Here is a 27,096-nt window from a genome sequence, read left to right as displayed (position 1 = left end):
ATAATAAACAAATAATCAATGCAGCTCTGTTCACAACATGTTTCCAAGGCTAATACCATCAAAACCAATTTTCAAATTACTGTGCTGGAGGAAAGACAGATACACAGTAAGAAGAATCCAAATGACTATGAGAAGGCAGGGTTACATAATTGGAATTGCAACTAATTTAATAGAAGTTATAGTCCAGTGAGGTTTCTCCACAAAGATGAAGTCCAAGAGAGAACCAGAGGTCTCAGCAAAAACTAATAGAAAATAAACTAATTATGCCTTACTCTCCTAAAATGGGAAATGGCAGGTGAGGTTTCATTTGACCTCTCAAACCAGAAGTTTGAAAGAACTTTAAAAAGTTTGAAAGAGCTTAAAAAGTATCTCAGAGAAACTGGGACTCTGAGCCTCACTGGGGTGTGGCACCAGAAAAGATTGACACAGAGAAAATTTGGATTTAGAAATATTTTCTAAAACTTGCTTGTATTTGTCCACTTACCTGGTCCTCTTTATATCAGAACACTTCTTGCTTTCATTATCAGAATTCTCTTTGCTTTGGCACAAATACCACCAATTTCTACTTTCACTGAACACTGAAGATGTACAGTTTCTTAGCAAAAGAACATATAATCATATGGGATTTAGGGGGTTTTCTCATTCCAGTATTAGACAGTAAAGGAAAGCCCAAGTAATTATGTTTTTGAGCCTGAGCTGAAATGTTTGAAGTCAATATTTACAGGCCTCTATTATTTTCTAACACAAATTCTGATATAAATATAATTGTACTACAAAACCTCAGCTCATTTTTCTGCAGTGCAAACATTCAGTCTCCACAGTTGCACAAAACATTACAGGACTTCTTTGGGCTGTCAAAAATGTGGTTAAAGAGGAAGGCTTCAAGCAGAACAAGGCATCACCTCAAAGATTAGAAAAAACAGATTGAATCCTCTTTTGTGCAAATCTTCCATGGATTTTCTGCATTCAGAATTAGTTAAGAACTGAAGTTATTCTGCTTGGCCTCAGGATGTGTTAATTGGATTTTCTTCTCACAGGATGACATTCAGTTACTGAAGGAGCTGAAGGTGAATCATTACCTCTTGTCTATCTCATGGCCAAGGATTATGCCCACAGGCATCAAAGGTAAGCACAATTCCACCACATTCTTCCCAATATTCTTACCTGTAAGGGATTTTACTCCTGAGTAACCCACAGTTGTTCAGCATTCCTGTTATCCAGATTTCTGTTTGTCTGCATTTCACCGTTACAGAATTCCCAACACTGTACTGTAAAATTCCTTGCTTAATATTTTTAGATTTCTGTTCTTCCAGTTATTTGGGAACCAATGCAGGTAATTCCTTGTCTGTGCTTTTTGTCAGCTGAGCAACTGAATGAGAAGGGAATACAATTCTACAATGACACAATTAACAGCCTTCTGGAAAACAACATCACCCCTATTGTGAGCCTCTACCACTGGGATCTGCCACAGGTCAGACAGTATTTGAATTAGTAAAACACCTCAAATAAAGCCTTCTGATAGAAATAATTTCCTAAGGTTAAGAACTAAGAGTACTTAAAAAAAATTAGAAAAACCTGCATGATTTTAAGATTTTGCATTTCCTGTTCATTTGGATTTTACGTGCATTGAAGTTTTAAAATACCTTTCTGAGCTAGAAATAGAAACAGAATTAAATAGAAATAAAAGTATTTTTTAAGCAGCAGCTGACCTTCAAGTAAAATTATTGAATCTTGAAATTCTTATTTCCAAAGGTTCTCCAAGAAAAGTATGGTGGCTGGCAGAATATAAGCATGATTAATTATTTTAATGATTATGCAAATCTGTGTTTTGAGAAGTTTGGTGACCGTGTGAAACACTGGATTACATTCAGCAATCCTTGGGTAAGTCATGAATGCTTTCCTTCCAAACTCTCCCATCACACTGTTCTGTTCCCAAAATTCTGTGGGAGTGACAATAGAGGAGAGCAGGTGAAAAAAAAATGGAAAGGAGAAATATTTAAACCATTAATCCTTGTGGCCAAAAATCTCAGCGAGCAGATTTTGCACAAGGGCAGGGTTTTAAGACATGAAATTCCAGGAAATTTTTGAAAACTCCTCAGCTGGAGAGACTGAAATTAGAAATTAAGAAGTGGAAAGGCAGCTGTTATTTCCCCTTCCCCATTCCTCAGCTCACCCCTCTAACCCTCCTCACCAATACCCTGAGCTCAGTACAAGCAGGCAGGAGATGGGAGCCAAGGAAGGGAAGAGGGGATTGGGGAGGACCAGCCCAGGCAGGGGAGCACAGGACACAGAGGATGGAGAACATCTCTGGAGCCCAGGACACAGAGGATGGAGAACATCTCTGGAGCCCAGGATCCAGAGGATGGAGCCCATCTCTGGAGCCCAGGATCCAGAGGATGGAGCCCATCTCTGGAGCCCAGGGTGCAGAGGATGGAGCCCACCTCTGGAGCCCGGGTGCAGAGGATGGAGAACATCTCTGGAGCCCAGGATCCAGAGGATGGAGCCCATCTCTGGAGCCCAGGGTGCAGAGGATGGAGCCCATCTCTGGAGCCCAAGATGCAGAGGATGGAGAACATCTCTGGAGCCCAGGATGCAGAGGATGGAGAACATCTCTGGAGCCCAGGGTGCAGAGGATGGAGCCCATCTCTGGAGCACAGGGTGCAGAGGATGGAGCACATCTCTGGAGCCCAGGGTGCAGAGGATGGAGCCCATCTCTGGAGCACAGGGTGCAGAGGATGGAGCCCATCTCTGGAGCCCAGGGTGCAGAGGATGGAGCCCATCTCTGGAGCCCAGGGTGCAGAGGATGGAGAACATCTCTGGAGCCCAGAGAAGGACTGACTCTGTGACTCTGTGTTTGCAGGCAGTGGCTGAACAGGGCTATGAAACAGGAGAACACGCGCCAGGACTGAAGCTCGGCGGCTGCGGCGCCTACAAGGCTGCTCATCACATCATTAAAGTAAAAATCCTCCTGAAATTGTGTGTCAGTTCAGGATTTTTAGCAGACTTCACTCTTTAAACTGAAATACAGTTTCACAGCCCTGTAATTTCCAAGTAGGACACTGAAATTATCATCTGGCTTTAAACTTCCAGTGCAGAATCCAAGGCACCAATGTTCAGTGCTTGATTTAACACTTGCAACAATTTGAATTTCCTTATATTATAAATGTCTCTTCTAGTTGGTTTCAAGGTGGTTGAAAAAGAAAACATCCAGATTAGTCTAGAAAAAAACATCCTGGCCTGTTGAAATGTATCTGAATGTTGCAAGTGACTTCAGGAAGTTTCTGGTAAAAATTAATCTTTCATCTGCCTGAATAAATTAGGGAAAGCCATCCAAAGCGCAGAGCCAAGGGACAGAACCCTGTCCTGAGGGCTGTGTCAGCTCCATGTGGATGTCCTGGAATTCAGGGAAGGAATCTTGCATAAAGGACTTTGTAATGTCTTACATGAAATCGAGCTTTCTGTAACAAACACACAAAAAAAAAAAAAAATTCTGTGGTATTTTTAGGCCGACTTCAGTGCAAAAAGTGCTCACCAGTTTTCCATGCCCTAAGAGATGAAAACGCCACATGATTTATTCTATTTCTACATTATTTTTACAGACTCATGCCAAGGTTTGGCACTCCTACAACAGCACCTGGCGAAGGGAGCAGAGAGGTAATGAGGATTCATTCTGTGATTGTGCTGCTGTTTCTGTTAAGGGCTTCAAGAACTGCAGAACTGTCCCTTTGTTTTAAGGGATGGTTGGAATTTCCCTAACGAGTGGCTGGGGGGAACCTGTTGATCCACACAGCCAAACAGACAGAGATGCTGCTGAGAGGTACATCCAGTTCCACCTGGGATGGTTTGCAAACCCCATTTACAGAGGGGACTACCCAGAAGTTATGAAGAATTATGTAGGTAAGTCCCAGTAGCTGTGACATGAACAGATCCACACTTCCAGCACATTACAGGGGAATAACTCCTGGCCAATGTGTGCTTCAGTCAAGTGAGGGCACAGGGGAGATGTGGATATTCTCAGTTCAGTCAGAGAGAAAAAGAGAAATATTTCTGCCAGGCTAAGCCTGGGAAAAAGTCTGAGAGGAATATAAACAATCTATTATCTTGTTTTCTGTTCATAGTGTTTATAGGTATGTTCTACCACACTGACTGACCTAAATCGAAGTGTACCAATCAGGTGAAATGTTGTTACTTTAAGACCAATGAAATTAATGTTCACAATGTTCTCTATAAAAGAGAGAGGTGCTTTTTAATAAAGATCATTCTTTGCCTTCTGAAGATAGAGCCTCTTCATTCCCATCCCTGCCTCAACAGCAACAGGGAGACACAGCAAAGCAAAGGCCCCCGGGCTGGACACAGCTCCTAAAGCACTTTGGGGACACACCAGGACACTTTAAATCACTGTTTCTTCATGTATTGTACCCAACTTAATTCTCCAAACCAAAAGGATGAAATATTATCCCATTTTAAAAAACCAATTAAGCTCAGGTGCCCTCAACATTAACACTAAATTCAGAAAAACCCTATTTGTCCCCAGCACAGGGTGCCCAGAGCAGCTGGGGCTGCCCATGGGTCCCTGAAGTGTCCCAGGCCAGGCTGGACAGGGCTGGGAGCAGCCTGGGATAGTGAAAGGTGTTCCTGCTCATGGCAGGGGGTGAGGTGATGATTTTAAAAGTCCCTTCCAACACAAACCATCCAGGATTTTATGATTCTACGATTTATTGCTGGTGAGATAAAGAAAACCAATTTCTGTGCTCCTCAGAAGTTGTTTCCTGTAATTATTTTGCTAGGCAGGAAGAGTGCCCAGCAGGGCCTGGGGACATCAAGATTACCAACTTTTTCAGTTCAAGAGAAAACCTATATTAAAGGCACCTCGGATTTCCTGGGAATTGGTCATTTTACCACTCGTTATGTTCTGCAGAAGAACTTTCCCCTCCTCCAAGTGTCCAGTTACCACACTGACCATGACCTGGCTGAACTGGTGGACCCCAACTGGCCAGCTCCAGGCCCTAAGTGGCTCTACTCTGTGCCCTGGGGGTTCAGAAGGTTGCTCAACTTCATTAAGGTGAGTAGAGCAGATCTTTAATTGGAAAGGAAGCAAACAAAATGCCTGGTGTAGATTTAGATGTTCAACAGTTTCAGCTATTGGCCTTGTCCTAGTGGGAATTTTTGTTGTCAAAAAACCCTGCATTTCAGCTCAGAAAACTACAGAATTCAGTCATTTTAAAATAAACCCCATAGTTAACTTAAATTCCTACTACATATTCTTCTTACTTAGGTAAGTGAATGTAGAAAATTGCTTTTAATGTACTTTGCTAATTCATATATTGTAAAAATGAAATGATTTTATGTGAAGAAATTTAAACATTCCTGTTTGCAGACCCAGTATGGGAACCCCCTGATTTATGTGACAGAGAATGGAATGTCTGAAACTGTGCAGTGCCCTCAGCTGTGTGATGAGTGGAGGATCCAGTACCTGAAGGGATACATCAACGAGATACTCAAAGGTCACTTGAAAATAGCTTTATGGGATCTGATTTTCAGGGTGTTTTCAACTTCTGCTTATTTTTTACTTTGTCCTTTCCATCACAGAGAAATAACTATTCACAAGTCAAAATGGACAGCAAACCAGACCATCAAATTTTCACCAAAATGATAACCTAAGCAAACATATTAATACTAATAATTACAATAACCTACCTGAGATTTAATACTGCAATAAATCATCAGTTTCCACTCTCAGAAAGGAGAAATTATCATGTCCAGAGTTCTAGTACCTCTAAGCTAAAGACAACAATTCAAATAATCTGAATTAATTTGTGCTTCATTTTTCTGTCCTATTCCCCACCTGTTCCTGCTATAAACCAAAACATTTACAGAACCACATTTTAAAGACAAAACCCACCTTTATCAGTCATTTGTGTTCTGTTTCCAGCTCTAAATGATGGTGTAAATGTCAAAGGTTACACTGCCTGGTCTCTGCTGGATAAATTTGAATGGAACAAAGGCTTCTCTGAAAGATTTGGGCTTTACTACATTGACTTCAAAAACAAGAACAAACCACGATACCCAAAGGCATCTGTTGACTACTATAAAAAGATTATCAGTGCAAATGGATTTCCAAACCCAAGAGAGGTGATGTAGCTGTTAATTTTGATTTTTTTTTCCCCCTTCTTCTTTGTGTGCAAATGTCACATTGAATTTCAGGAAACAACTTGTATGAATATGGTACAGAAGTGACACTTTGATTCCCTAAAATAGGGATCTGTTTAATACAGAGATACTCAGATATTGAAAGCGGGAACAACCTTAATTACTGCTCCTACAGCATTCCACAAACTCCAACTGGACTTCCTGATGCAGTCAAAATTTCTCCATCAGAAGTTATTTAGCAGTGCTGTCGGATTTCTAGGCAGAAAACTCCACATATGTACTATCCTACTGGAAAATAACCTGGGATGTATTATGTACCATTAAAAACTTTATTAAACAATTAACTCCAAGAAATACACTGAAATAAACACCACAAAGAAACTTTCAGAAACCCACGTGTTGGGAGAATAAAGTGGTTTTAAGTTAGGTGCAGGGACAATTGTGGGAGTGAGGAGGATGCTCAGTCTCTCAGAACTGTCACCCTTCCCAGGTGGAACACTGGCATCAGAAGGCCATGGACACCTGCTCTGCCACACACCAACACCTTGCTGCAGGTAAGGATGCCTCTGTTTTGCTCTATGAAAGCAGATTCTGTAAAGTTCAGCTATTAAATTGCTCTCTGAATGCTGCTAAAAGGTATTTTCTCCCCAAAAGCACTACAACCCTCTAAAGAAAAATGTTTTTATTTATTGTCTCTAACTAAAACCAATGGATCAGCTGTGGATGTTACTGAAATACAGAAACTGGAAGAGCTAATACTTAAAATTGAGGTTGGGGATGACAGCTTTCTCCTTAAAACAAAACTGCTGAATGCTTTTTCAAACACAAACCAAACCCAGAGAAATCAAGATAATCACATAGAAAATCTCTAAATGCTTGACTTCTACATAAAGTGGAATTAAAAAAAAAAAAAAAAGAAATAAAAGGGCTCAAGGATGGCCTAAGATTAAATTTGGGCTCTGATGCTCCAGGTAACAAAGAAACCCCAACACAACTGAGCCAGAACACCTAAAAAACCTCCTAGTGTAATTCAGGACCTTTCAGAATTCCTGAAGTAGGGATTTTATTAAGAAAGATCAAATAACTACTATAGATTTTTTAAAAATGAGCTAAGTTCCACATGGTAGGAAACATCCCAGCAGTCAATTTAGGTTAATCTTGCTCAGCCTCCACTCCCAGGTCATGTTCAGTGTGAATGAAGTGGGTTTACTGAGCTCTTCCAGGTTTCTCTGTGGAATAAAGTTCTACAAAATAAAACCCATTTAATTTTTCAAGTAGATAGAGAGCAATCATAAAAAGGCAAAGCTTCCTAAGGATTTCTCTTTGACAAATCTCTTTCACCTTGAAGTGAGGGAAATAAATATCAGAGGACCAGTAATTTATTGTTAATGCACTGCAGCTAATTCACAGCAAGGACAATTTCTGCAGCCCTTTGACCACTGACATATCTTCAGAAATTTAACTTCAAAAGAAAAAGAGAGGGAAAACTATCATGGATTTGCTCCAGTATCTGCAGACTTAGGAAATTCTGTTTGCTTTGTTTGCTGTTTATGCCAGTGTCAACATTTTTATGTTCAAAAAAAATCTTTATGTTAACTCTAAGTTAGGTATTACTGTACTCCAGGGGATTAAATCTCTTACATATTCCTCATTTCTCAAATTTTAGATTCCCTGATTACTCACATGGAAATGGTGACAGAGATTGTTCTTCCTACAGTTTTCACACTCTGCATTCTCATCAGTATTGTCCTCCTCATATTCTACCTTCGAAACCACAGCTAAAATTGATGTTTGCACACATCATCATTTGCCAAAAGGACTAAGCTGCAGCTGCTTTATTTGAGTAGTTAAAAATTACCACAGATGGTTCTTTTTATACCCCTATAATGAAATAGTATTTATCAATCCACCTAGAGCTTTTATAGTTTTTCTATTCAATTCCCAAAACATTTCTTTGTTTTTACCAAAATACATTCTCTTTCCACTGATTCTAAGTAGTAGATTTTACAATCCTTATTATTTTGCAAACTATTACATATTTTGTTCATCAGAAAAATAGGTAAGAGTAAAGAGATCAAAATCTTACAAATTTCAAGTGATTAAAAGCTGCTTGCAAATTCTGATTTCAGTCTGTTCATCAACAGCATTTTGATTACCTTGTAATTGCTATTTGAAGAAAGACAGACATGATTTTAAAATATAAAAGGACTTAAATACTCCAAGAGCACTGCTTAAATGGGAACTTATTCATGTCTACAATTTAGGATAATACATTCCTTGCTATTTAGTTGTGATGAAGAGTTGTTTGAAGTGAGTAATCCAAGGTGACAATTTCTAAATCAGATTTAAACCACATCTCTGAAATTTAAACTTACCTTTTAAAACTTTATAATATATTACACAAAAAAATGTGGAATTTAAGTAATCCAAGTACTTCCAAAATTAATTTTCCACCTAAAATTCCCTTCTACTGCAGGTAGAAACAAGTACTGTAACAACTTGGTTCCACAATTCAGGTGCCTGTGCTTGAAATACAGCTTTGCTTAAAACCAGAAGTTATAAAAATTCACAATAATAATCTATAATTTATAGTTTTTAAAAGCATGAATATTGGGGGTTTTCCTTATTCTTACTTATCCATAGTTAATGCGCATTTTTAATGCGAAATATTTCTGTCTCAGATTATTTAGTCAGCATGAACAAAACTATGGAATTGCTTTAATCAGATCACCAAGATGTTACCTCACTGATTAATCAACTTAACACATGCAACTGCCAACATATCTTAATGATTATGTCCAAACAATTATTCTGATTTTGTTTTTTCAAAAAATTATGCAAAACATACAAAACAACACTGTTAAAATAACTCACTTCACATTGAAGGAATAAACTAATTTGAAGAGGAGAGAGAAGTATTTTCAAGAATACTGCAAAATATAAATACAGGGACAAAGAAACCCAAACTGGCTGAAGATCCCAAGGCCCTGGATGAAGAGCTTTCCAAATCCTTCAGGATGATGAAGCATCACTTGATCCCAGAAGAACATAACAATATTGCTTGGTTTGTTGGTTAAGACAATTCACACTTTGAACAGTGTTTGATTGCATTTTTAATGATCAGAAAATAAAATATGAAACCCCAAAGTGCACAACTTTGTTGAATGTCTGTAAATATATGAAAAATATCCACCATATTTACAAAATATTTATACTGTACAGTCATAATTGCACTGCATTTTTAACAAATGAGGTCCCACTTAAGTGTAATAAAGCAAATAAATCAGTGAAGATTAACTGTTTGAAGCCCAGAGTTTCTAAAGGTTCTGTTAAGACAGAAAACACCGAATTTTCCTCCTTCCTGTACCTTTCCAGTCCTGCTTGCTCAGTAACATCAACTTAAGTGAACTGCAACTGACTGCACTGAGTCATGGTAATAAAATACAGCCTTTCTTCACTGCTTCCATTTACTGTGGAGTCCGACAAGAAACCTGCAAGGACAAAGGGAAAAGTTGGCATTAGCCACTCTTGTTAGAAGGTAGAGATTAGTTCATGGAGCAGCTTCCAGAACTGTTTTCCAAGTGCAGTTTTACTGAAGCACTTCATGACAAAAATCAGTGACAGGAAAGATTTACCAAACCCTCACATCAAGTCTCATGCCAAAAAGGCAAAGCATTTCTGTACCAGTCTCTCTGCTTTATTCTTCCCCATTCTTGTTCTGCATTGGCTTGCAGCAAGGCAGATCCTCTCCTTTTCACCTTCTCTGACTTGAGACCACCATTAAATACAGAGAAATTTATCTTCAAAACCCTTCTCAGTTTCAGTAGCAAACATTTTCGAAATAAGGTGCAAGATATTGCGGGTATCAATCATCTCCTATTTGAAACTATACTGTCATTTAAACTCTAAAAATGTAACTCAGCCAAGGTGAGAAGGCAAAAAGTCACCACTTTCTGAGTATCCTTAATTCTGTAAATACCACCTCACTCTTTTAGTAAAAGGTGAAACATCCTTTTGCTTTTGCTAAGAAGTAAATATAAAGCTCAGACCCACTGAATGCAAGATAAAAACTGAACTTGTTTGAAGTTTATGGTTTGATTATTTCTCACCACATTCCCCACCTGAATTGTTTGATGTCCCGTGTTCAACAGGAGCATTGGTACTAACTTGCCACGTTGTTTTAACCTCCTTCTGTCCATGCCCACTGCTTATCTCCACCTTCCAGACTTCAGGGTTATCACTGAGAGAATAATCAAAAAACATCAACATTGAGTCAGGTGTTCAGTCACATCTGAATTTTATGCTGCAAACACTGAAGTTTCTCTTACTGTTCATAGAATTTCTTCACAAGAGCTGGTCTGATGGGCAGCTGAAACACATGCTTCTCATTCAGAGGGTTTTCCTTGTAATACTTCATGCAAATCCTACAAGAGACATCAGGTTACTTTCTTTCAAGAAATGCTTGTACAACAGAGAACAAATCTTGTGCAAAATTAACTATACTCTCACATTTTGTAATTTCCTTTAGTTTATAGTTTTAGTTTTTCAGTTTTAGTCCCAAAGCAAAATTTGGTAGGAAGATCCAGCTGCTCCTTCTGCAGTCTCACTATCACCAACATTTTAGTGTTTCTTCAAAACTGCCAAACAAACTATTTGTGATTGTCATTTAAAGAGCAAAAGTAGAAATGAAATAATTACTGTGTCAAAGGGAAGAGGTTCTCATGTCTGAACTGCAGTAAGCCTGTACAGCTGACCATTATTTCCAGCATATGGTGAAGCTTTTGAACACGGTGGACTTGTTCCTGGAGATTCACTGATGTGGAGATGAAGTAATCCTGGAAGAGCAAAGACTTCTGCTCTTACCTGAGCACTCCATTGCTACAGACACACCACACACCCTCAGCAAATAAAATCATTTTCCTGCTTCTTTGGAGAAGCCAAGTTTTTTAGAGTGGCCCAGCAGACTCAGAACAAAGTCCCATCAAAATGTGACAAAATGTTCACTGCCTTGACAGTGACCCAGATCAGATATCAAGAGAATTATATGGGAATAAGGAAACAAAACAATGACATTTCTGCATTTCTGACATTTCCAGCCTCATGATCTGCAGCTCAGTTTCTCAGCTTATATGATTTGCACCATCAGCTAAGAATGCTCTGCTTTATAAAATAAAAATAAAGCATCTTACCAAGTAGGTTACTGTTGCAAGTTCCTGGCCTGTAAAAGGAACAGCAGGAAAAAAAAATTTCAAATTTAATACATAATGGTATCAGATGAATATAAGCAACATTCAGGTAATCCAACAGGAAATTCTACTAAAGGACAAAGTCAGCAGGAGTGTGATGTTATTTATTGACATGATCATTGATTGCAAAGAAGAAAACCACTCTAAAGTGGTATGGTCAAGGCATGATTTTATTTATCACCAAGGCTGCGCAATGAAGAGACCCACCATGTACTTGGAGACACCCACCCTCCTCAGGATGTACAAGTTCACAAAAGTAGTGAAAATAAAATTTAAAAATTAAATTAGAAAAGCAAACAAAGAATGAGAACAGGATGGCAGATGCCAAAAAAGAAATGAAGCGGTAACAACGGTAAAAGAAAACTATGTGTCTTTTGAAACAAGTAAGTTTTTAAAATTTTGAAATTTAAAAGCTGAAAAGTTCTATTATCAAAGCTGGAAATTGCTTCAGCAGATGGGAAGGAAGAGCTAGAGATTAACCAAAAAGTTCATTATTTCCTGCATGGAACACCTTTTCTCTTGAATTCCCATTGCTGTTACCAAGTGTCAGGCTCACCTATGAAAAAACTGACATAATCCTTCTTCAACTTCTCCAAGCCAAGCTCCAGGAGCATCTGAATGGGAGTGATGTCACTGAGGGAAACATCCTCCATCTTTCCATGGTAGGACTGCTGGATCAATTGACTTAAGAAACTGCTACTCCCCTGATGAATCTTAAAATAAACAAGTCTTTTTGTGATGTGCATGAAACATCATCAATATTGTTCAGAGGTTCAGCACCAGGGAAACACACAATTTAAAAACAACACAAATGAGGAGCAGTGAAGGGATGAGAACTGCCTTTTACTTGAAACTATTTCAAATTTTAACATCTATTGTGAAATACAAATACATACCCATGGCTGTATCTCACCACGTTCCAGGGATTTTATGACCAATGTGAAACAGTCTATTAACTCCTGATGGGAACTGACAGCTAGAAAGAAAACCACAATATTTTCATTATCAATCCAGGCTCTTTCTCTGGCTGTTAAGTCAATAACACAAGGCCAACACACCCTTGCAAGAACAAAACCCCTCAATTAAAAAATGGGAGCTGAAATTACAGACTGCAAAGTTTTTTGGCAGCTTTGTCATATGATGACTTTAAAAATCAATGATCAACAGAGACCACTGAACTCTACATACACTGAAAATTGTCCTTCATGTCTGGAGAAAAAGGAATTATTAAGTTTTCAGGTTTAGGGCAGATAGTTTCAAGCTTTAAAGCAACTACCAATGGTTTAGCAACTTTTGCAGTCAAATAAAATGAAATTATCTCCTGCTAGGTGCTGGTCTGCCATTGGAAGGTTGTAAGAAAACAGACCACCCTACATCCTTAAAATAGGCTCTCTTAGGAAGAGAGCAATTGGTATTGCTGATAGCAATTTCTGAAGGGCTGATGAGTCCTTAAAACTCAGAAATGGACAGGAACTTCCCTGAAAAAGCAATACTGTCTAGCAGATAGAGGAGAAAATGAAAGGAAAACAGGGCACAATACACTTACTTTTCATTTTGCACCATAATTGCTCAGTAAAATCCAGGTCTCCTCGCTCACCAAAGATTGCTTTTATGCAACTGTCCACAGCAGCTGTATCACTTTTGATTTTCTGCAAGAAAATATGAGTCTTCAATGAAAAATTGTGCCTGAAAGTAAAAAACTTTCCACATCTGAATTTCTCCAGAGATCAAAACTGGCTGCATCACTGATTTTGCTCCTTTTCCAGGGAAACTACCAGACAATAATTTGGAAATATACTTTTATTTGAGTCTGATTCTTTGCAGAATTATCACACTGGATAACCGCTAGCCTTGGACCAGGAAACAAAAGCCACTGTCAGAGAGACTTCAGATATCAGCCAGGTATTGTCTGTGCACCCAGCAGTGCCCTGGTGCACAAAATCCAGACACAACAATGTCATGTGTAATCCTGATACAGAACAGTTACTGTAATTCTGATACAGAATAGTTCTGTTGACATAGAAATTAATATATTCTCAGATTATCAGCAAAATGCTGCTTCTCTCTTAACAGAAAATAGACCTAAACATTTCCTTGTAGGCTGAGAGGGGAAAAAAAATCTTAATATAACTAAATAAATTTTTTATAATTCAAATTTGCCCATTGCTTCACAATATCATAAACCTCTAGACATATTCAACTGATACTATTAAATTGGCCCCAAGTAACTAAATTAGGCAAGAAAAGCAAATTAATGATAGAATGCAACGGCACAAAGGTCAGAATTCCTGGAAGAAAAGAGACCTTCTCCCATTATTTTTACACAGCAGAGACAGGAAGCAAGAGATCATATTCCTTAACAGCACTATTTACAGATATAAACAATATAAAATATTTAGTCAAAATCTGAAATAACTGCAGTTAAAATGGAAGCAAAATAACAAAGCAGCTGTTAGGAAATTGCACACACCTCTGTTTCATTCTTGTTTTCAAATATATAATCTCCATCCAGCTTCTTCTTTAAATCTAGTAGAGTTAAAAAAAAAAAAGTTCCACCACTATGAAAAGCGTCATCAAACCAATCATTAATCCCCAGGCACATTATAACTAATACACTGAATAACAGAACTGAGTTGTTTACAAATGGTTTTATTGGGTAAGAATATAGTCTGAAAAGACTTTAAAAAATATTTTTTATTATTATTATTACTTTGATCTATGATATTAGGACAAAGAAAAATGACAAATGTGTATTAACCTATTTAACTACTCTGTGCAGTGGTTACAGCACAGAAATGAGCATTCCCAGTTCTAATGCTTTCAAAGTTGTATGTGGAATTCCTTTTCATTCCTGTGAAGTGCCACACCCCTTCCTCCCCACGGAACAAGCAGCAATTACCAGTCAGAAATTCCTGGACCAGTTTAAGAGCTGATTCAGACTCTGATGGCTCAGGCCACTCAGTCACATCTGTTTTCAGACCTTCAGCCAAAACCTAAAAGCAGAAGGAAAATCATAACAGAAATCAGTTCTTCTTGGGGGTCCTGCATGTGTCATCTTTCACAGACAACTTCACCAAGAATCACAAATCCCTGCACAGCTAACCAGGAGTTACAAATTCTCAGAATTTCCTGGATGACTTGTCCTCTTTCTATTCAAAATTTCTAAAACTGAACTCAGAGTTTCAGCTAAAATAAATGCTTGAAGTTATCTTTGAAAGGTCTGATAAAGTTTTCAATAAAGCAAATTATTAGCACATAAAATCCCCACTCCACTCCAGTGTGAAATTGGAATTTGTCCCCTGCACTCACCAAGAGGAACTGCAGCTCTCGGTACAGCTGGAACACAGGACTTCTGGGGTCCCCTGACTCCAGGGCAATATTCTGAAAGTTCCACAGGTTTATCTCAGTTTCAAACTTTATAAATCAAGTATCTTAAAATTTTCATCAGTGAGAAGCACGTCAGCACAACTTACAATTCAACTTATGAATAAGTTACATTGCTTTTATCTTCTTTATACTACTTTATTCTTTATCCTACCCATGATGTGAATTGTGCCAAGAGCTTGGGTTTATTTGCTTTTTCCATCCTGATTTACCAGGGTGGCAGCAGAGATCAGTGGGGGAGTCTCCAGAATCTTTTCCACACCATTCCATGTGATATCCACAGAGATGCTGCTTCCAGATTCTGCAATGGTGTCCTCTATTGCAGCAGCTCCAACCAGCTCATACTGAGCAAATCCTTTTGTTGTCACCTACAATGAACAGATTTCAAAAATAAAAACAACGAAACTACCACAGGCAAAGTAATTTTAAAAGCATTTCACAAACATGCAAAAAATAGTTAATACCAGACAAATGCATTATAAACACGACCTGAAGTCAGGCTGTTATACTATGGAATTATACTGAAGTGGCTTCCATAGAGAATCTAAAAAGCTTCCCAAACCAGCATCATAAATTCCAAAATAATTCTTAAACTTCAACTGAAGCCATGACAGAACATAAAAACCTACAACAGAGGAATGATGTCTTATTTTATGTTCCATTTTGAGCTCTTCCAGTTTTGGAAAACAGGTTTTATCAGCTGTAGGACCTAGGAAAGGAAAAAAGTGAGAATCAAAAAACCCATTTGACACAATTCAAATTTGGAATTTAAATTCATTCCCAAATACTCCATTTGGTGAAGCATGACTCGTGGTGTCCTTTAGAAAGCAGGAATTTTCCTTGTATTTCCCATATAGGTGATAACAGCTGATATGAACATATATAAATGTTTAGAATGAGTCAGAGATTGTGTAAGATGCTGAATGGCAGCAGTTTCAAAATTTAAAAATGAGTTGAGGTGGGCCTGCACAGCTACAGGTGCATCAAGTAGATTAAAAAGCCACTTCCCCCTCACAGCATTGGTTAAAAATATCTTTTCTTTTATTTTAATCCCTTCTTGCTCATTAAAACCAGGAATACAGAGCATTTCAAAGCCGTATCATGCTAAGAACAAAGACAGCATTGTGGCATCAGCATTCCCACATTTTTTAGCCTTCCTCATTTAATTTTCTGTGCACCATGACCACCTTACCATCACATGAAACCAGGTAAATATTGAGCCCTGTGACTTTGTTTCCAGCCTTGAGAGGCTCAGCTCCAATCCAGCAGGTGTGCTGAGGATCAGAACCATCACACCTGGCCCAGAGGGGAGGAAGCACAACCGGGTCACTCATCCCCAGGGAGGTCATGTTTGGGTTTTGCACCATGGTGTACAAGGAAATCAACTGCCTAGAACAGGGAGAAAGCAAGATAACAACAAATATATTAATTGTGTAGACTGAAGATTCTAAAATTATAATTAAATATTACATTTTAAGCTAATTAAGAGAATACATTAGTTAGGTAAACCACGTTTTGGTACCATGCATTAGTATTTTAATAACACCAAAGATGCAAATCAGTTTTTTAGGGCTTTTCTTAATAGGAGCTTTCACCAAAAAAAAAAAAAGCACTGAAGTCTTACTGAGCTTTTTTTGCTCATCTACACCCAGTGAATCCAATTAACCCAACAGCCCAGCTCACAGTGCTTTTCCAATATCTGGATTTTAGCTACTTCTTAAAACACTTCTAGGCATTAAAAGTAGGGAGGCCCTTTTTCAGGATGGAAAACAGCCACAACTCCTCATAAAGTAATGAGTAATTTTACTCCAGGGGATTGAAAATACAGGTTCTGAATATTAGAAAAAGACATAGAATTACAAAAGAAAACACCCTCAAAAGTGGAGGGAAAGCTTTCACACTTACTTTGCTCTTCCAACAGAAAGAGCCAGTGCCCCAGGATTCTGCTTTGGCAAAACCTCAGAGGCATAAACAGCATCATCTGCTCTTGATTCCTCCAAGGAGTCACTTTCTTCGTTGTGTGTCTTGAAAAGAAACATGCACGTAAGTCACAAACTGCAAGGTGTGTGAAAACAACCTGTTGGAAATTCAAAACTCTGTATTACATTTAATATCTACCATGCATACTTACGGCTTTCTGCAAAATGTACATTGCACTGCTTCCATTCCAAAATTTTTCAACAGGACTTTTGTGACTACCAGCAACCAGTGAGATCTCTACGTCAGTCTGGAAAAAAAAAAAAAAAAATCAAAACTTTTTAATACACTGTATAGAGACACTGCATTTCAGCAGTTTTTTAATATCAGAATTTGCAAAATTAAATAGTCACACAGATTGTTTTCTAATCCTATTGCATCCATTCACAACCCACTTGCAGCATTTCTGCAGTGCCTGAAAGGAAAGATGGAGAGACAGGACAAGATGGAATGGCTTCCCACTGACAGAGTAGGTGTAGGCTGGAAATTTGGAAGAAATCCTTCCTGTGAGGGTGGGGAGAGCCTCGCACAGTTTCCCAGAGAAGCTGTGGCTGCTCCTGGATCACTGGAAGTGTCCAAGGCCAGGCTGGACAGGGCTGGGAGCAGCCCAGGATGGTGGAAGGTGTCCCTGCCATGGCCGGAGGGGAATGGGATGACCTTCAAGTTCCCTTCCAACCCAAACTAATCTATGATTTTACCTCATAGAGATAGGGATGTTCGGGGATACTGTCCTTTCCTTCTTCACGTATCCTGAAAGAAAATAAAACGTTGAGATACACAACTTTTCCCCACAGCATTCCTCGTTAAACAGCAGCATTACCCACATGCATTAAACACACCAAGGCTACAAGCGGAACCTCAGCAGCCTCCGCACAAGCGGGGCCAGACTTCGCTCAGCAGAGCGGCGAGACCCCTAGGCAGTGACCCCGAAACCACACCGGAGCAGGAGCCCGGACAGCCCCGGGAACAGCCCCGATCCGCACCGGAGCAGGAGCCCGCCCAGGCCGCCGCCCGCCCGGCGCCGCCGCTCCGCCGCCATCGCCGCCCTCCAGGCTCGAAGCTCCCGCCCGCCGGCGCTACGCGACGCCCGTGAGGGCAGGGTGACGCGCCACGCTGGATCCCTCCGCCGGAACAGAGTCCCCTGCTTTGGCTGGGAACCGAGCGGGACAAAGGCGCCCGGAGAACTCAGGATGGGCGTGACGGGGCCCAAGAGACTTGGACAGGGATCGGGACCGGGGCTGGAGCTCGGTCCGGAGCTGGGACTGGGTGTGTGGGGTTGACCGGCCGGCGCGGCAGAAGCGGCTGTGAAGGAGCGGAGGGACATGGACGTAGTGACGGGCGGGTGAGGCGTCCTTCCTTTTCCGGTCGGGGCGCGGCGCGGGCGGGCGGCCGCAGGAGCAGCTCCGCCGCCATGGTGAGGGGAGCGCCGGGCCCGGCCCGGGGCGGCGGGGCAGCGGCGGGGAGCGCCGCGGGCAGCAGGGCCGGCCCGGGGGAGCCGGGCCCAGCGGGCAGGACCGAGCCGCGGGCAGCTCGGGGGCCGCGCTGGCGGCGTGGGGCGCGCGGCCGCCATTTTGGGCCCGTCAGTGCTCGGCGGCCGCGTGGAGCCCGTGAGAGACCGAGCGGGGCCGGGCCGGGGAGGCCGCGGGGGGGAACTCGGCGTGGTGCGCCCGAAGTTCTTCTTTCCATGGGCATGGGAAGGGATGGGATAGGTCCCCATCGCCATCTGGCAGCGCTTTATAGTTTTTCCATGTATTTATCTAAAGCGAAACAGGCCCATCTTGACTGGGAAAAACGGATTATATATATCTCTTTTCTAACCTATTTTTTGTTGCAGAACAGGTTTTAAGAGGCCTTGGTCTAGAATCAGGTTGCAGGTGAAGAACTTTTGCCAGTACAGCTCAAATTGTGCTCTGATGTTTTCATCCCAATCAAGTTTGTTGCTTGTGTTGGGGTCTCTGGGTTAACATCAGGGCCAGAGCCTTGCTCGTGACCAGTGTCACCTGCAGAGATGGCCCTTCCATTGCTGTTAGCTACTTAGTTTGGAGTGCTGGAGTATTTTAATGCTTCTAAAATTAACTGCAGACAGGGCAAGCAAAATGCTTTGCTTGTACTGTTACCACCAGATTAATTAGCAACCGAAACATATAATGCTAAAAAATTGTTTTTAAAGGGTTCTGTTCATCCTGTGGCTAGTTTTGGGCACCCTTTCAGCCTTATGACAGGCAGCTGGTGCTTGAGAGCACTTAATTTTCCAGTGCACAAATTTTAGAGCACCAGAGGTTGTTCACTGTCCTCTGACTGTTTGATGAGCTGGTACAACATTTCCTAATGAAATTATAAGTATTTGGTTAAGACAGGTGGGTTTTTTTAATAGTAGCTGGGAAGTAGTTTTTGAAGGGGCTTGTTACAGAGCCCAGAGGCTGAGTTGTACAAATGCCTTGGAAATGCAGGTGTAGTTTTCTGCAGGTGAGCTGTGGAGCATAACTTCAAGTACAACATTGCTGTGATGACGTAATTTGAGTCTTATCCAGTGCTCAGCGACAGTTGCCTGCTGTCATCATGCTGGCACTGCTGAGCTGACGACTCCTTGGTTCTGAGCAATACTCAGAGTTAAACACTGAACGATTCACACACTCACTTCACTTGTACTTAAGGGTTTGTGCTTCCCCAGGCTTGCGCTCGGCCGCTGATCTCCGTGTACTCCGAGAAGGGGGAGGCGTCGGGCAAGAATGTGACGCTGCCCGCGGTGTTCAAGGCGCCCATCCGGCCCGACGTGGTGAACTTCGTGCACACCAACCTGCGCAAGAACAACCGGCAGCCCTACGCCGTCAGCGAGCTCGCAGGTGTGCCGTGGTTACTGCTCAGCACCGCCATTTGCTGCTGCTCAGGGTCTGCACTGCTTCAGCGTGAGATTTGTGTTAGGGGGTGGTGAGCTCTCTGCGCAGAGTAGGGAGGCAAAACAATTCCTTCTCCAGCTGGGGGCCAAGGACAGTGATCCAAATTGCAGGCCCAAGAGCACAATGTGGGCTGAAGAGAGAAAAACAAGAAGGGGCTTCATAACATAAAGGTTTAATTGGATAGAGCAGAACTTACCAAAGTGAGAGACCCCATGACCAGTCGTGCATTTGTGACCATTTTGGTTCATGTCAGGTGTAGCCCTGGCTGGGCTCTTGTGCTGCCCAAGGTGCATCCATTGAGGCCTTTTAATAAATCCCTGCTTTATTCTGTAACTGTCTAGGTCAGCCTTCACAAGGCATCAGGGCTGCACTGCAGGGGGGTTCACATGAAAATAAAGATGGAGTTGGGAAAAGTGCTTATCCATGGGGTTCTGTGTAGAACGCAAGGCCAGTTGTTAATAGTGTGGTTTGAAATGCAGCAGTTAATTTATTATTCTGAGGAGCATCGAGGTGGTGTTTTGGGATACTCTGTGCTCTTGTTTGAAGTGCTTGTTCCTGGAAGTGTCACAGTGCCAAGGTCCTCAAGTGGAATCATCATTCTTTGCAGGAAAAACATAAAATGGCTGAAAGTGTTACATGTGAAAATCCCTGCTCTACATTGACGTCGTGAGACTTGCCTGAGGCAGTCACCAAGGAAAAACTCCTGCAAACAGGCGTTTGGTAGATTTGCTTCTGTTTGTGCAGATAACGTCTGCTTCCCAAGAAGTCTGTGCTGGGAACATGCCATTTTAACCTTATTTCTAGGTTTCACACAAACACTTTAACTTGCTAGATATAGCAATGCCAAGTCAGACCTCCAGATTGAGGATCAAGCTTAAAATAAATGTCTTAAAGATCTTAGGTCAGAATCAAGTACAGTAATAGACTAGGATTAAGTTTTCTTGATCGTATTTGTTATGCTGAAATGATGAGGTTCCACTTCATTGGTCCGTGTTTCTGAAACACATGATTGTGTGGAAGTTCTGATCAGTGCCCTGAGTTCAGCATCCCTGTGGCAGTGATGTCACTCTGAATGACCATCGTGTCTCTCTCTGTTGCAGGTCACCAGACCAGTGCCGAGTCATGGGGCACTGGGAGAGCCGTTGCTCGAATCCCGCGCGTCCGGGGTGGTGGCACTCACCGCTCTGGCCAGGGTGCCTTTGGCAATGTATCCTTCCATGGCTGTGCTGGCTTTGGGGGCACTGAACTCAGCCAGCAGAAACATTTTTAATTATCTAATTATGAGATGCAATATTTCTCTTGAGGTAATGGCTGCAGCTCAGACTTGATGTGATTCCCGCTCTTGAACCACATAAACCATTCTGTCTTGCCGTGATGTCGTAATTTGCGCCTTACCCTGTGCCCAGGGACAGTTGCCTGCTGTCAGAGTCCTGGCACAGGTGGTTGACGACCCATTAATGCTGAGCAAGCAATAAAGAAGTCCCTTTGGGATAAGAAAGCTCCAAAAAGTTGTTCTTAACTGCAGCTCCCAGATGTGTCGTGGCGGCCGCATGTTCGCCCCGACCAAGACCTGGCGGCGCTGGCACCGCAGAGTGAACATCATGCAGAAGCGTTACGCCATCTGCTCTGCTCTGGCTGCCTCTGCCCTGCCAGCTCTGGTCATGTCTAAAGGTGAGAATTCTGCCTCTGGAATTGTTTGTCTCAGCCAGCATTGGATACTTTGTGGTGGCTGAAATGGAGTCTGTGGTGTGGTTTGATTTCTATTCATGGAGGCAAAGATTTACTCAACACTCTGGTACACAAAGTCCTGTGTGAGACCTGTAAGACCACTGGAACTTCACTGTTCTGGTTACTGTGCCTGACTTCATTTCATGAATTTCTACCATGAATTTAATGTATCATGCATCATTTCTGAATATACAAAACAGTAACTTTGAGGAATGGGTCCAGCCAAGGTTAGTGAGCAACACTGAGTGTCTTGTGAAATCCTGTCTAGGCCACCGCATCGAGGAGATTCCAGAACTTCCTCTGGTTGTTGAGGACAAGGTTGAGGGCTACAAGAAAACCAAGGAAGCTGTTCTTCTCCTGAAGAAGCTTAAAGCTTGGAATGACATCAAAAAGGTGAGCTGGAAGGTGTGATATGAAGGGCAGAACACAGGTGATTCTGCTGTGCAGTTACTAGAGTAGGAATTCCAAACAGTTCTGTATTTTGACTCTGGAGAGTGATGAACTTTTCACTGGTCCGTGTTGCTGATCCGCAGTGACGATGGTGAAGTTCTGACTGAAGCAGTGCAGTGGGTCTGGCTGGAAGGCTGTGGGCTTGTTGGGATGCTCAATTCCTGCTTTTCCCAGGTTTACGCTTCCCAGCGCATGCGGGCCGGGAAGGGCAAGATGAGGAATCGCCGCCGCATCCAGCGCAGGGGACCCTGCATCATCTACAACGAGGACAACGGCATCATCAGAGCTTTCCGGAATATCCCAGGTAGTTAACCTGGGACACGCTCACTCTGCTGCTGGGAGACTGCCTGCGATGATGAGGTTCCACTTCATTGGTCCGTGTTTCTGAAACACATGATTGTGTGGAAGTTCTGATGGGCTGCAGTAGTTGATCTTTGTAAAAGCCTGTTGGGGTGATTGTGACAAATGTTGCAGCTGTTCCCAACCCTGAAATTGTTTGGGGCAGTTAAAAATGAGGCTGGTAAGTTTGCTGCTGGAAAAAGGCTTATTATTGTTAACTTAAAATGCAGTAGATGTTCGTGCAGAGGTGTGTGTAGCTCTACAGTGTCAAAGCCAAAACCCCCAAATCTCTTTCTTCATTTTGTCTACTGCTGAGCCTCGCTTAAATTACAAACTGAAGGGATTGCTTTGCCTGGTTTCCTTCAGGAATCACTCTGCTGAACGTGAACAAGCTGAACCTGCTGCGCCTCGCTCCCGGCGGCCATGTGGGGCGTTTCTGCATCTGGACAGAGAGCGCCTTCCGCAAGCTGGACGATCTGTACGGCACCTGGCGCAAGGCTGCCACGCTCAAGAGCGACTACAAGTGAGTGCACCCAGGGGATTCCCCCTTTTCCCAGGAAAAAGGATGCTGGGGCTTGCTCCTAAATGCCTGGTTATGGTAAATTAGCCATGGTTTTATCACCAACTCATACTGAATGTTGGTTTTGCAGCCTGCCAATGCACAAGATGACCAATACGGATATTGGAAGAATCATGAGAAGCCAGGAAATCCAGAAGGCCCTGCGTGCTCCAAAGTAAGTGATTTTATGTAATGAACAGAGACTTTGCGGGGAGCTTTGAAATGGGTTCCAGGCTGGGATTTCCTAATTTCTGGGTATAAACACAAGGAATTGCAGTTGTCCAGATTACAGGGAGAATTTATCAGAAGTGGCATTGCAAAATATGCTGATGATACAACATGGCTGTGCCTTTCAGGAAGAAGATTCAGCGCAGAGTCCTGAAGAAGAACCCGCTGAAGAACCTGAGAATCATGATCAAGTTGAACCCGTACGCCAAAACCATGCGGCGCAACACCATCCTGCGGCACGCACGAAATGTGAGTGGGGCTGCTGGGGCTGGGACTCGGGGTTCAGGTCGATCATCTGGTCATGTCTCTGATCATCTCTCTCTCTGTTCTAGCACAAGCTCAAGGAAGAGAAGAAAGCCAAGGCCCAGGCCAAGCTGGCAGCCCAGGCCCCAGCTGCACCCAAGGCAGAGCCTCCTGCCAAGAAGGCCAAGACAGCCAAGGCTGCCAAGCCCGCAGCAAAGGCCAAGGCCGAGGCGTAACCGCGGCCGAGCTGCCCCGGGCTCCCCGCGGGGGCCGTGCCCGGGGTCTGTCCCTAATAAACGCTGTTGGAACAGAAAGCCGTGTGGCGTGTGCGTGTCCGAGCAGGCGTTCGGAGGGAAGCGTGCGGGCGAGCAGGGGGAGGAGCCGGGTGCGGTGAGCGGCGGCGGTGACGGAGGACGTTCCGGGGCGGTCCGTGACGTGCCGGGGCGGGCCGGGCGCTGCCCGGCGGGGACGATGCTGAGCCGGCTGCAGGAGCTGCGCCGGGAGGAGGAGACGCTGCTGCGGGTCAAGGCGGCGCTGCACGACCAGCTCCGCCGGCTGCGGGTGCGCGGGGCGCGGGGCGGGAGCGGGGCGGGAGCGGGGCCGGCCCTTAGCCCGGCCCAGCGCGGCCGCGCTCCGCCACGGGCCGGGCCCTGCGGCCGTCGCTGGGGAGAGGGAGCAGGGAGGAGCTGCGGGGTGCTGGGGAAGGGGGATCCATCTGCGGAGCTCTGAGAGGTAAGTGTAACTGTGCGCGGTGCATCTCAGAGTAAATGTAATGGTGAGTAGGGGGCATCTGTATTAAAGTAGCTGTAATTGCGAGTGTATGTGTACATTAAGAGATAATTGTAAGTGTGAGGGTATGTAGACTGGATCTCTAGGAGGTAAATGTGAGTGTGATGCATGTAGGATACACTAAGAGATGTGAGTGTGCATAGGACACATCTCTGAGAGGTAAATGTGCATGTATGCAGGAGACGTGAAGAGATAAATGTAATTGTGAGTAGGAGACACCTCTAAGAGATAAATGCGAGGATACATGAAGAGATAAACGTGAGTATGAGTAGGATACACCTCTAAGAGGTAAATGTGAGTGTATGCAGGATACATGAAGAGATAAATGTGAGTATGAGTAGGATACACCTCTAAGAGGTAAATGTGAGTGTATGCAGGATACATGAAGAGATAAACGTGAGTATGAGTAGGATACACCTCTAGGAGGTAAATGTGAGTGCATGGTTTGCTGATGGATGGAGAAGGCACAATTTGAGGTAGTGGGACTGAAGACTACTTGGGACTACTCATGCATATGATAATAAAGGCGCTTAGAACAGAACCGCAGATTTAACAGAGCTTTGAGAGGTGAAAAGCCCCAGTGGTGAACGGGAAGCGTGGGGCAGGGCTGGGCAGGCCGGCAGTGCTGTGTGCTCAGTGCGGTCCCCGCAGGTGGAGGAGCTGGCGCTGCAGTCCATGATCAGGGCCGGCGAGGAGAACGTCCCGGTGCCCCTGCCAGCGCTGGCCGAGGACACTCAGCAGGTAAAGGGGGGCCCTGGGCTCGGAGGGGGCCCCACGGCTGGCTGGCAGCACCAGCAGGGCTGGGTTGTGCAGCTCCTCCCAGCACCTCATTGATGCTTCTCATCACTGCACAGCTCGGCTGTAAAATGTGTTTTGCTGCTGGTCTGTTTAGAGGGTTTCACCTTTCCCATCCCCAGAAGCAGCACGGTGTTTCCAGGGGGACTGGGAGGTACCTGTGTGGTGTAGCATCAGTTCACCATGTGTTAAATATTTTGTGTAATGCTTGTGACCCTGGGGTGGAGGCTCAGGTGCTGCAGCTTTTCACTCAATACCTGGCCAGCCTGACCCAGGTGAAGCTTTTCCATGGAGACCAGGGCCTTGTTGCTGTGATGGGCTCTCAGTCAGCAGTTCTAGCTCTGGGACCTTTAATTACCAGTGATTGCACAGCTCTGACAGTGATTTGAGAAATGTTTGGTGTTTGTGCTAGGATTGGTAATCAGCCCTTTTCTCTGACAGACTCTTGGGCAGATGGACAATGAGGCTGTCATCAATCAAACTGAGTTACACCTCAGTCTTCAGGATGATAAACAGCAGGAGGAGGAGGAGGAGGAAGAGGAATCTGATTCTTGAGAAAAAAAAATCAGAGATGGTTTTTACTACAGACTCAGGAATTTCTTCTTCATTCATCTGAAACTCACCAAGTGATTTCCATTTTGTGCTGTGTGTGGGTATGAACTATTTGGCATACCAGAGTCGAGGGCAGTGACACTCAACACGTGAACTTCACAGGCTGGGCACATCTTGACTCAGATGTTGAAAGAATGAAAATCTGCTGCACAAATATGTAGCATAATCCATTCCACATTTCAAACCTAATGTAGCTCTTACAACATCTTTGTATGTGGAAGGGAGAAGTAATTGAACAACCAGACCAATTAACACGTGCACTAAAAGCAATAACTTGTCTGTTCTCGCTTCCTGATGTGAGAAACAAATCCAGGTCCTGGAGGCTGCTGCCGCCCCAGTGATTACATTCTAACCTCATTTGCCTAAACTGGCAATTTAAGATGAGAAAAGATGTGTCCAGAGCTGTCTCCAGCTGCTGTGTTCTCAGTTCCACGGAAAGCTGGGGTTGCTCCCAGAGTCCTCCCAGTGTCAGCCCAATTCTGAGCCCAGCAGGGAGGTCTCTGTCCCCCTGGTGCTCTTCAGTTCTGTCAGTCTGTCCCAGAGAAGGACTTTCTACTTCTGCTCCTTCAGAGCAGCACCCAAGGAGCCTTTTATTTGTCCACGAATTGTCGACTAAGAAATGATCCGTGGTGCTTGTACTAAGCTAATACTCTTAAATTGCTGTTATTTTCTTTTCCCCTCATTGTAACCTCATAATAAATCAAGGCAAGTTCACCTCTTTCATGTGATTTTTAAGGAGGAGCATGAGGAGTGTAAGCATTTAGTTATAAATGGAAAGTGATGTGAAATCTCCACAATTCTTGCATTTGGAAAAGTGTCTGGAATCCTGGGGCTGGTCAGAACTGACATTCAGCCTCCAGTGAATTCCTGTTTAATGAGTATTAATTTGGCTCTCGTTTGGTTTGTACCAATGGAAACTGTTGAGGTATAAATGTGGCTTCATCCTGTACTAAAGACTGTTTCAGTTTTGGATGTCTTCATGAAGGAATTCAGAACAGGAGTGCAGGGATTGTTTAACAAAGCTTTCCCAAGCCTGACAGCTAAACAAAACCTCAAAAGTCTGAGCCAGAAATGCAATGGTCAGATAAACCCTTGCAGTGATGTGTGTGAAGAGCTGGTTTGGGAGGAGCTCAGGAGCCATCCTGGCCTTTCCTGGCACATTTCAACTCCAAAGGGTAATTTTGACTTTTGAAAAATGTTATTTGTGCCCAGCATGGTCCAGAGTAGTTTTCATGGATAGAATTGCTGCTGCTTTTGTGAACGAGTGCTTTTGGATTTAAACAGCCCAGTTCTAGTGCATGTTGCAATAAAGTTCTTTTCCTGCTGTCCTTACAATTGTGCTTCCAGTGCCAAATTATTGCTGTCTGGGGGGACAACCCAAAGTGGGAGTTAAACCTCCCAAACCTTGCTGTGTATTTCTTTCAGCAAACAGTAAAAGGCTCTGTTTGCTGGGTGTAGGTAAAGCTGAGGACAGAGTTCCATTTACACCCTCCCAGCTGTCACTTCAGGTCTCATCCCAGCCAGGACAGGCTGGAGGAAGGCCTGGATTGCCACCGAGTCATCTCCTGCCTCTGCTAGCCCAGGCCGTGCCAGCCCTTTGATATCCAATCCTTTGGCCATGTGGAAGTTCATGTCCTACTGATGGGGATTCCTTCTGGGGAAGAATTTCAGGCATTTCCTCATCCAAAGCATCCTTTCA

The 27,096-nt window shown here is 43.2% G+C and overlaps 4 protein-coding genes and 4 non-coding genes across 10 annotated transcripts; 7 read left to right on the top strand and 1 right to left on the bottom strand.

Moving 5' to 3' along the window:
- Positions 1 to 1,091: 1,091 nt before the first annotated feature.
- Positions 1,092 to 8,061, top strand: LCTL (lactase like). The gene is made up of 11 exons (XM_021552618.4): positions 1,092 to 1,125; positions 1,362 to 1,471; positions 1,753 to 1,881; positions 2,861 to 2,956; positions 3,600 to 3,654; positions 3,736 to 3,897; positions 4,788 to 5,062; positions 5,378 to 5,504; positions 5,933 to 6,132; positions 6,641 to 6,704; positions 7,817 to 8,061. Exons 1-11 carry the CDS (start codon positions 1,107 to 1,109, stop codon positions 7,930 to 7,932), a joined length of 1,353 nt encoding a protein of 450 aa, XP_021408293.3. The 5' UTR covers positions 1,092 to 1,106; the 3' UTR covers positions 7,933 to 8,061.
- A 1,184-nt stretch (positions 8,062 to 9,245) lies between these two features.
- Positions 9,246 to 17,822, bottom strand: ZWILCH (zwilch kinetochore protein). Of its 3 annotated transcripts, none has more exons than XM_085589008.1 (18): positions 17,597 to 17,822; positions 17,456 to 17,507; positions 16,912 to 17,007; positions 16,686 to 16,804; positions 15,973 to 16,169; positions 15,410 to 15,489; positions 14,993 to 15,148; positions 14,706 to 14,777; positions 14,296 to 14,389; positions 13,867 to 13,922; positions 12,943 to 13,045; positions 12,293 to 12,372; positions 11,953 to 12,109; positions 11,340 to 11,368; positions 10,849 to 10,985; positions 10,479 to 10,574; positions 10,272 to 10,390; positions 9,246 to 9,641 (listed from the first exon to the last, which is right to left on the bottom strand). In XM_085589008.1, the coding sequence occupies exons 3-18, from the start codon at positions 16,930 to 16,932 to the stop codon at positions 9,550 to 9,552; spliced, it is 1,608 nt and encodes a 535-aa protein (XP_085445134.1). In that variant the 5' UTR covers positions 16,933 to 17,007; positions 17,456 to 17,507; positions 17,597 to 17,822; the 3' UTR covers positions 9,246 to 9,549. The 3 variants fall into 3 exon arrangements, with proteins under 3 accessions (XP_085445134.1, XP_085445132.1, XP_085445133.1); XM_085589006.1 differs by having other exon boundaries at positions 17,696 to 17,822; XM_085589007.1 differs by having other exon boundaries at positions 17,741 to 17,822.
- A 287-nt stretch (positions 17,823 to 18,109) lies between these two features.
- On the top strand, positions 18,110 to 23,515 carry RPL4 (ribosomal protein L4). Its single transcript, XM_021552624.4, has 10 exons — positions 18,110 to 18,171; positions 19,429 to 19,600; positions 20,755 to 20,861; positions 21,187 to 21,325; positions 21,651 to 21,775; positions 22,007 to 22,136; positions 22,538 to 22,694; positions 22,822 to 22,905; positions 23,087 to 23,207; positions 23,291 to 23,515. The coding sequence occupies exons 1-10, from the start codon at positions 18,169 to 18,171 to the stop codon at positions 23,435 to 23,437; spliced, it is 1,185 nt and encodes a 394-aa protein (XP_021408299.1). The 5' UTR covers positions 18,110 to 18,168; the 3' UTR covers positions 23,438 to 23,515.
- Positions 19,257 to 19,357, top strand: LOC116184029 (small nucleolar RNA SNORD16). Its single transcript, XR_004148751.3, has one exon. It is a non-coding gene; the product is annotated as a small nucleolar RNA SNORD16 (small nucleolar RNA).
- On the top strand, positions 20,614 to 20,684 carry LOC116184026 (small nucleolar RNA SNORD18). The gene has a single exon (XR_004148748.1). It is a non-coding gene; the product is annotated as a small nucleolar RNA SNORD18 (small nucleolar RNA).
- LOC116184028 (small nucleolar RNA SNORD16) lies at positions 21,022 to 21,121 on the top strand. Its single transcript, XR_004148750.1, has one exon. It is a non-coding gene; the product is annotated as a small nucleolar RNA SNORD16 (small nucleolar RNA).
- On the top strand, positions 22,180 to 22,250 carry LOC116184027 (small nucleolar RNA SNORD18). The gene has a single exon (XR_004148749.3). It is a non-coding gene; the product is annotated as a small nucleolar RNA SNORD18 (small nucleolar RNA).
- Positions 23,516 to 23,641: 126 nt separating the features above from the next.
- On the top strand, positions 23,642 to 26,732 carry SNAPC5 (small nuclear RNA activating complex polypeptide 5). Its single transcript, XM_021552625.4, has 3 exons — positions 23,642 to 23,762; positions 24,642 to 24,731; positions 25,227 to 26,732. The coding sequence occupies exons 1-3, from the start codon at positions 23,673 to 23,675 to the stop codon at positions 25,338 to 25,340; spliced, it is 294 nt and encodes a 97-aa protein (XP_021408300.2). The 5' UTR covers positions 23,642 to 23,672; the 3' UTR covers positions 25,341 to 26,732.
- Positions 26,733 to 27,096: the final 364 nt, after the last annotated feature.

This window comes from Lonchura striata, chromosome 10, assembly GCF_050655825.1.
Source record: "Lonchura striata isolate lonStrDom1 chromosome 10, ASM5065582v1, whole genome shotgun sequence".
Taxonomy (NCBI): Eukaryota; Metazoa; Chordata; class Aves; order Passeriformes; family Estrildidae; genus Lonchura; species Lonchura striata.
This window is presented reverse-complemented; position numbering and strand designations above follow the sequence as displayed.

Excerpts from the sequence above, each read along its gene's own strand:
- LCTL (XM_021552618.4), top strand. Across the intron at positions 1,472-1,752 it reads ACCACTGGGATCTGCCACAG|GTTCTCCAAGAAAAGTATGG; the intron begins GTCAGACAGTAT and ends TTATTTCCAAAG. Across the intron at positions 5,505-5,932 it reads CATCAACGAGATACTCAAAG|CTCTAAATGATGGTGTAAAT; the intron begins GTCACTTGAAAA and ends TTCTGTTTCCAG.
- ZWILCH (XM_085589006.1), bottom strand. The coding sequence starts at position 17,796 with ATGGCGGCGGAGCGGCGGCGCCGGGCGGGCGGCGGCCTGGGCGGGCTC. Across the intron at positions 17,008-17,455 it reads AACATCCCTATCTCTATGAG|ACTGACGTAGAGATCTCACT; the intron begins GTAAAATCATAG and ends TTTTTTTTCCAG. Across the intron at positions 14,390-14,705 it reads GAGAGCTGCAGTTCCTCTTG|GTTTTGGCTGAAGGTCTGAA; the intron begins GTGAGTGCAGGG and ends TTCTGCTTTTAG.
- RPL4 (XM_021552624.4), top strand. Across the intron at positions 20,862-21,186 it reads GCCAGGGTGCCTTTGGCAAT|ATGTGTCGTGGCGGCCGCAT; the intron begins GTATCCTTCCAT and ends TGCAGCTCCCAG. Across the intron at positions 22,906-23,086 it reads AAGGCCCTGCGTGCTCCAAA|GAAGAAGATTCAGCGCAGAG; the intron begins GTAAGTGATTTT and ends TGTGCCTTTCAG.
- SNAPC5 (XM_021552625.4), top strand. The coding sequence starts at position 23,673 with ATGCTGAGCCGGCTGCAGGAGCTGCGCCGGGAGGAGGAGACGCTGCTG. Across the intron at positions 23,763-24,641 it reads ACCAGCTCCGCCGGCTGCGG|GTGGAGGAGCTGGCGCTGCA; the intron begins GTGCGCGGGGCG and ends CGGTCCCCGCAG. Across the intron at positions 24,732-25,226 it reads TGGCCGAGGACACTCAGCAG|ACTCTTGGGCAGATGGACAA; the intron begins GTAAAGGGGGGC and ends TTTCTCTGACAG.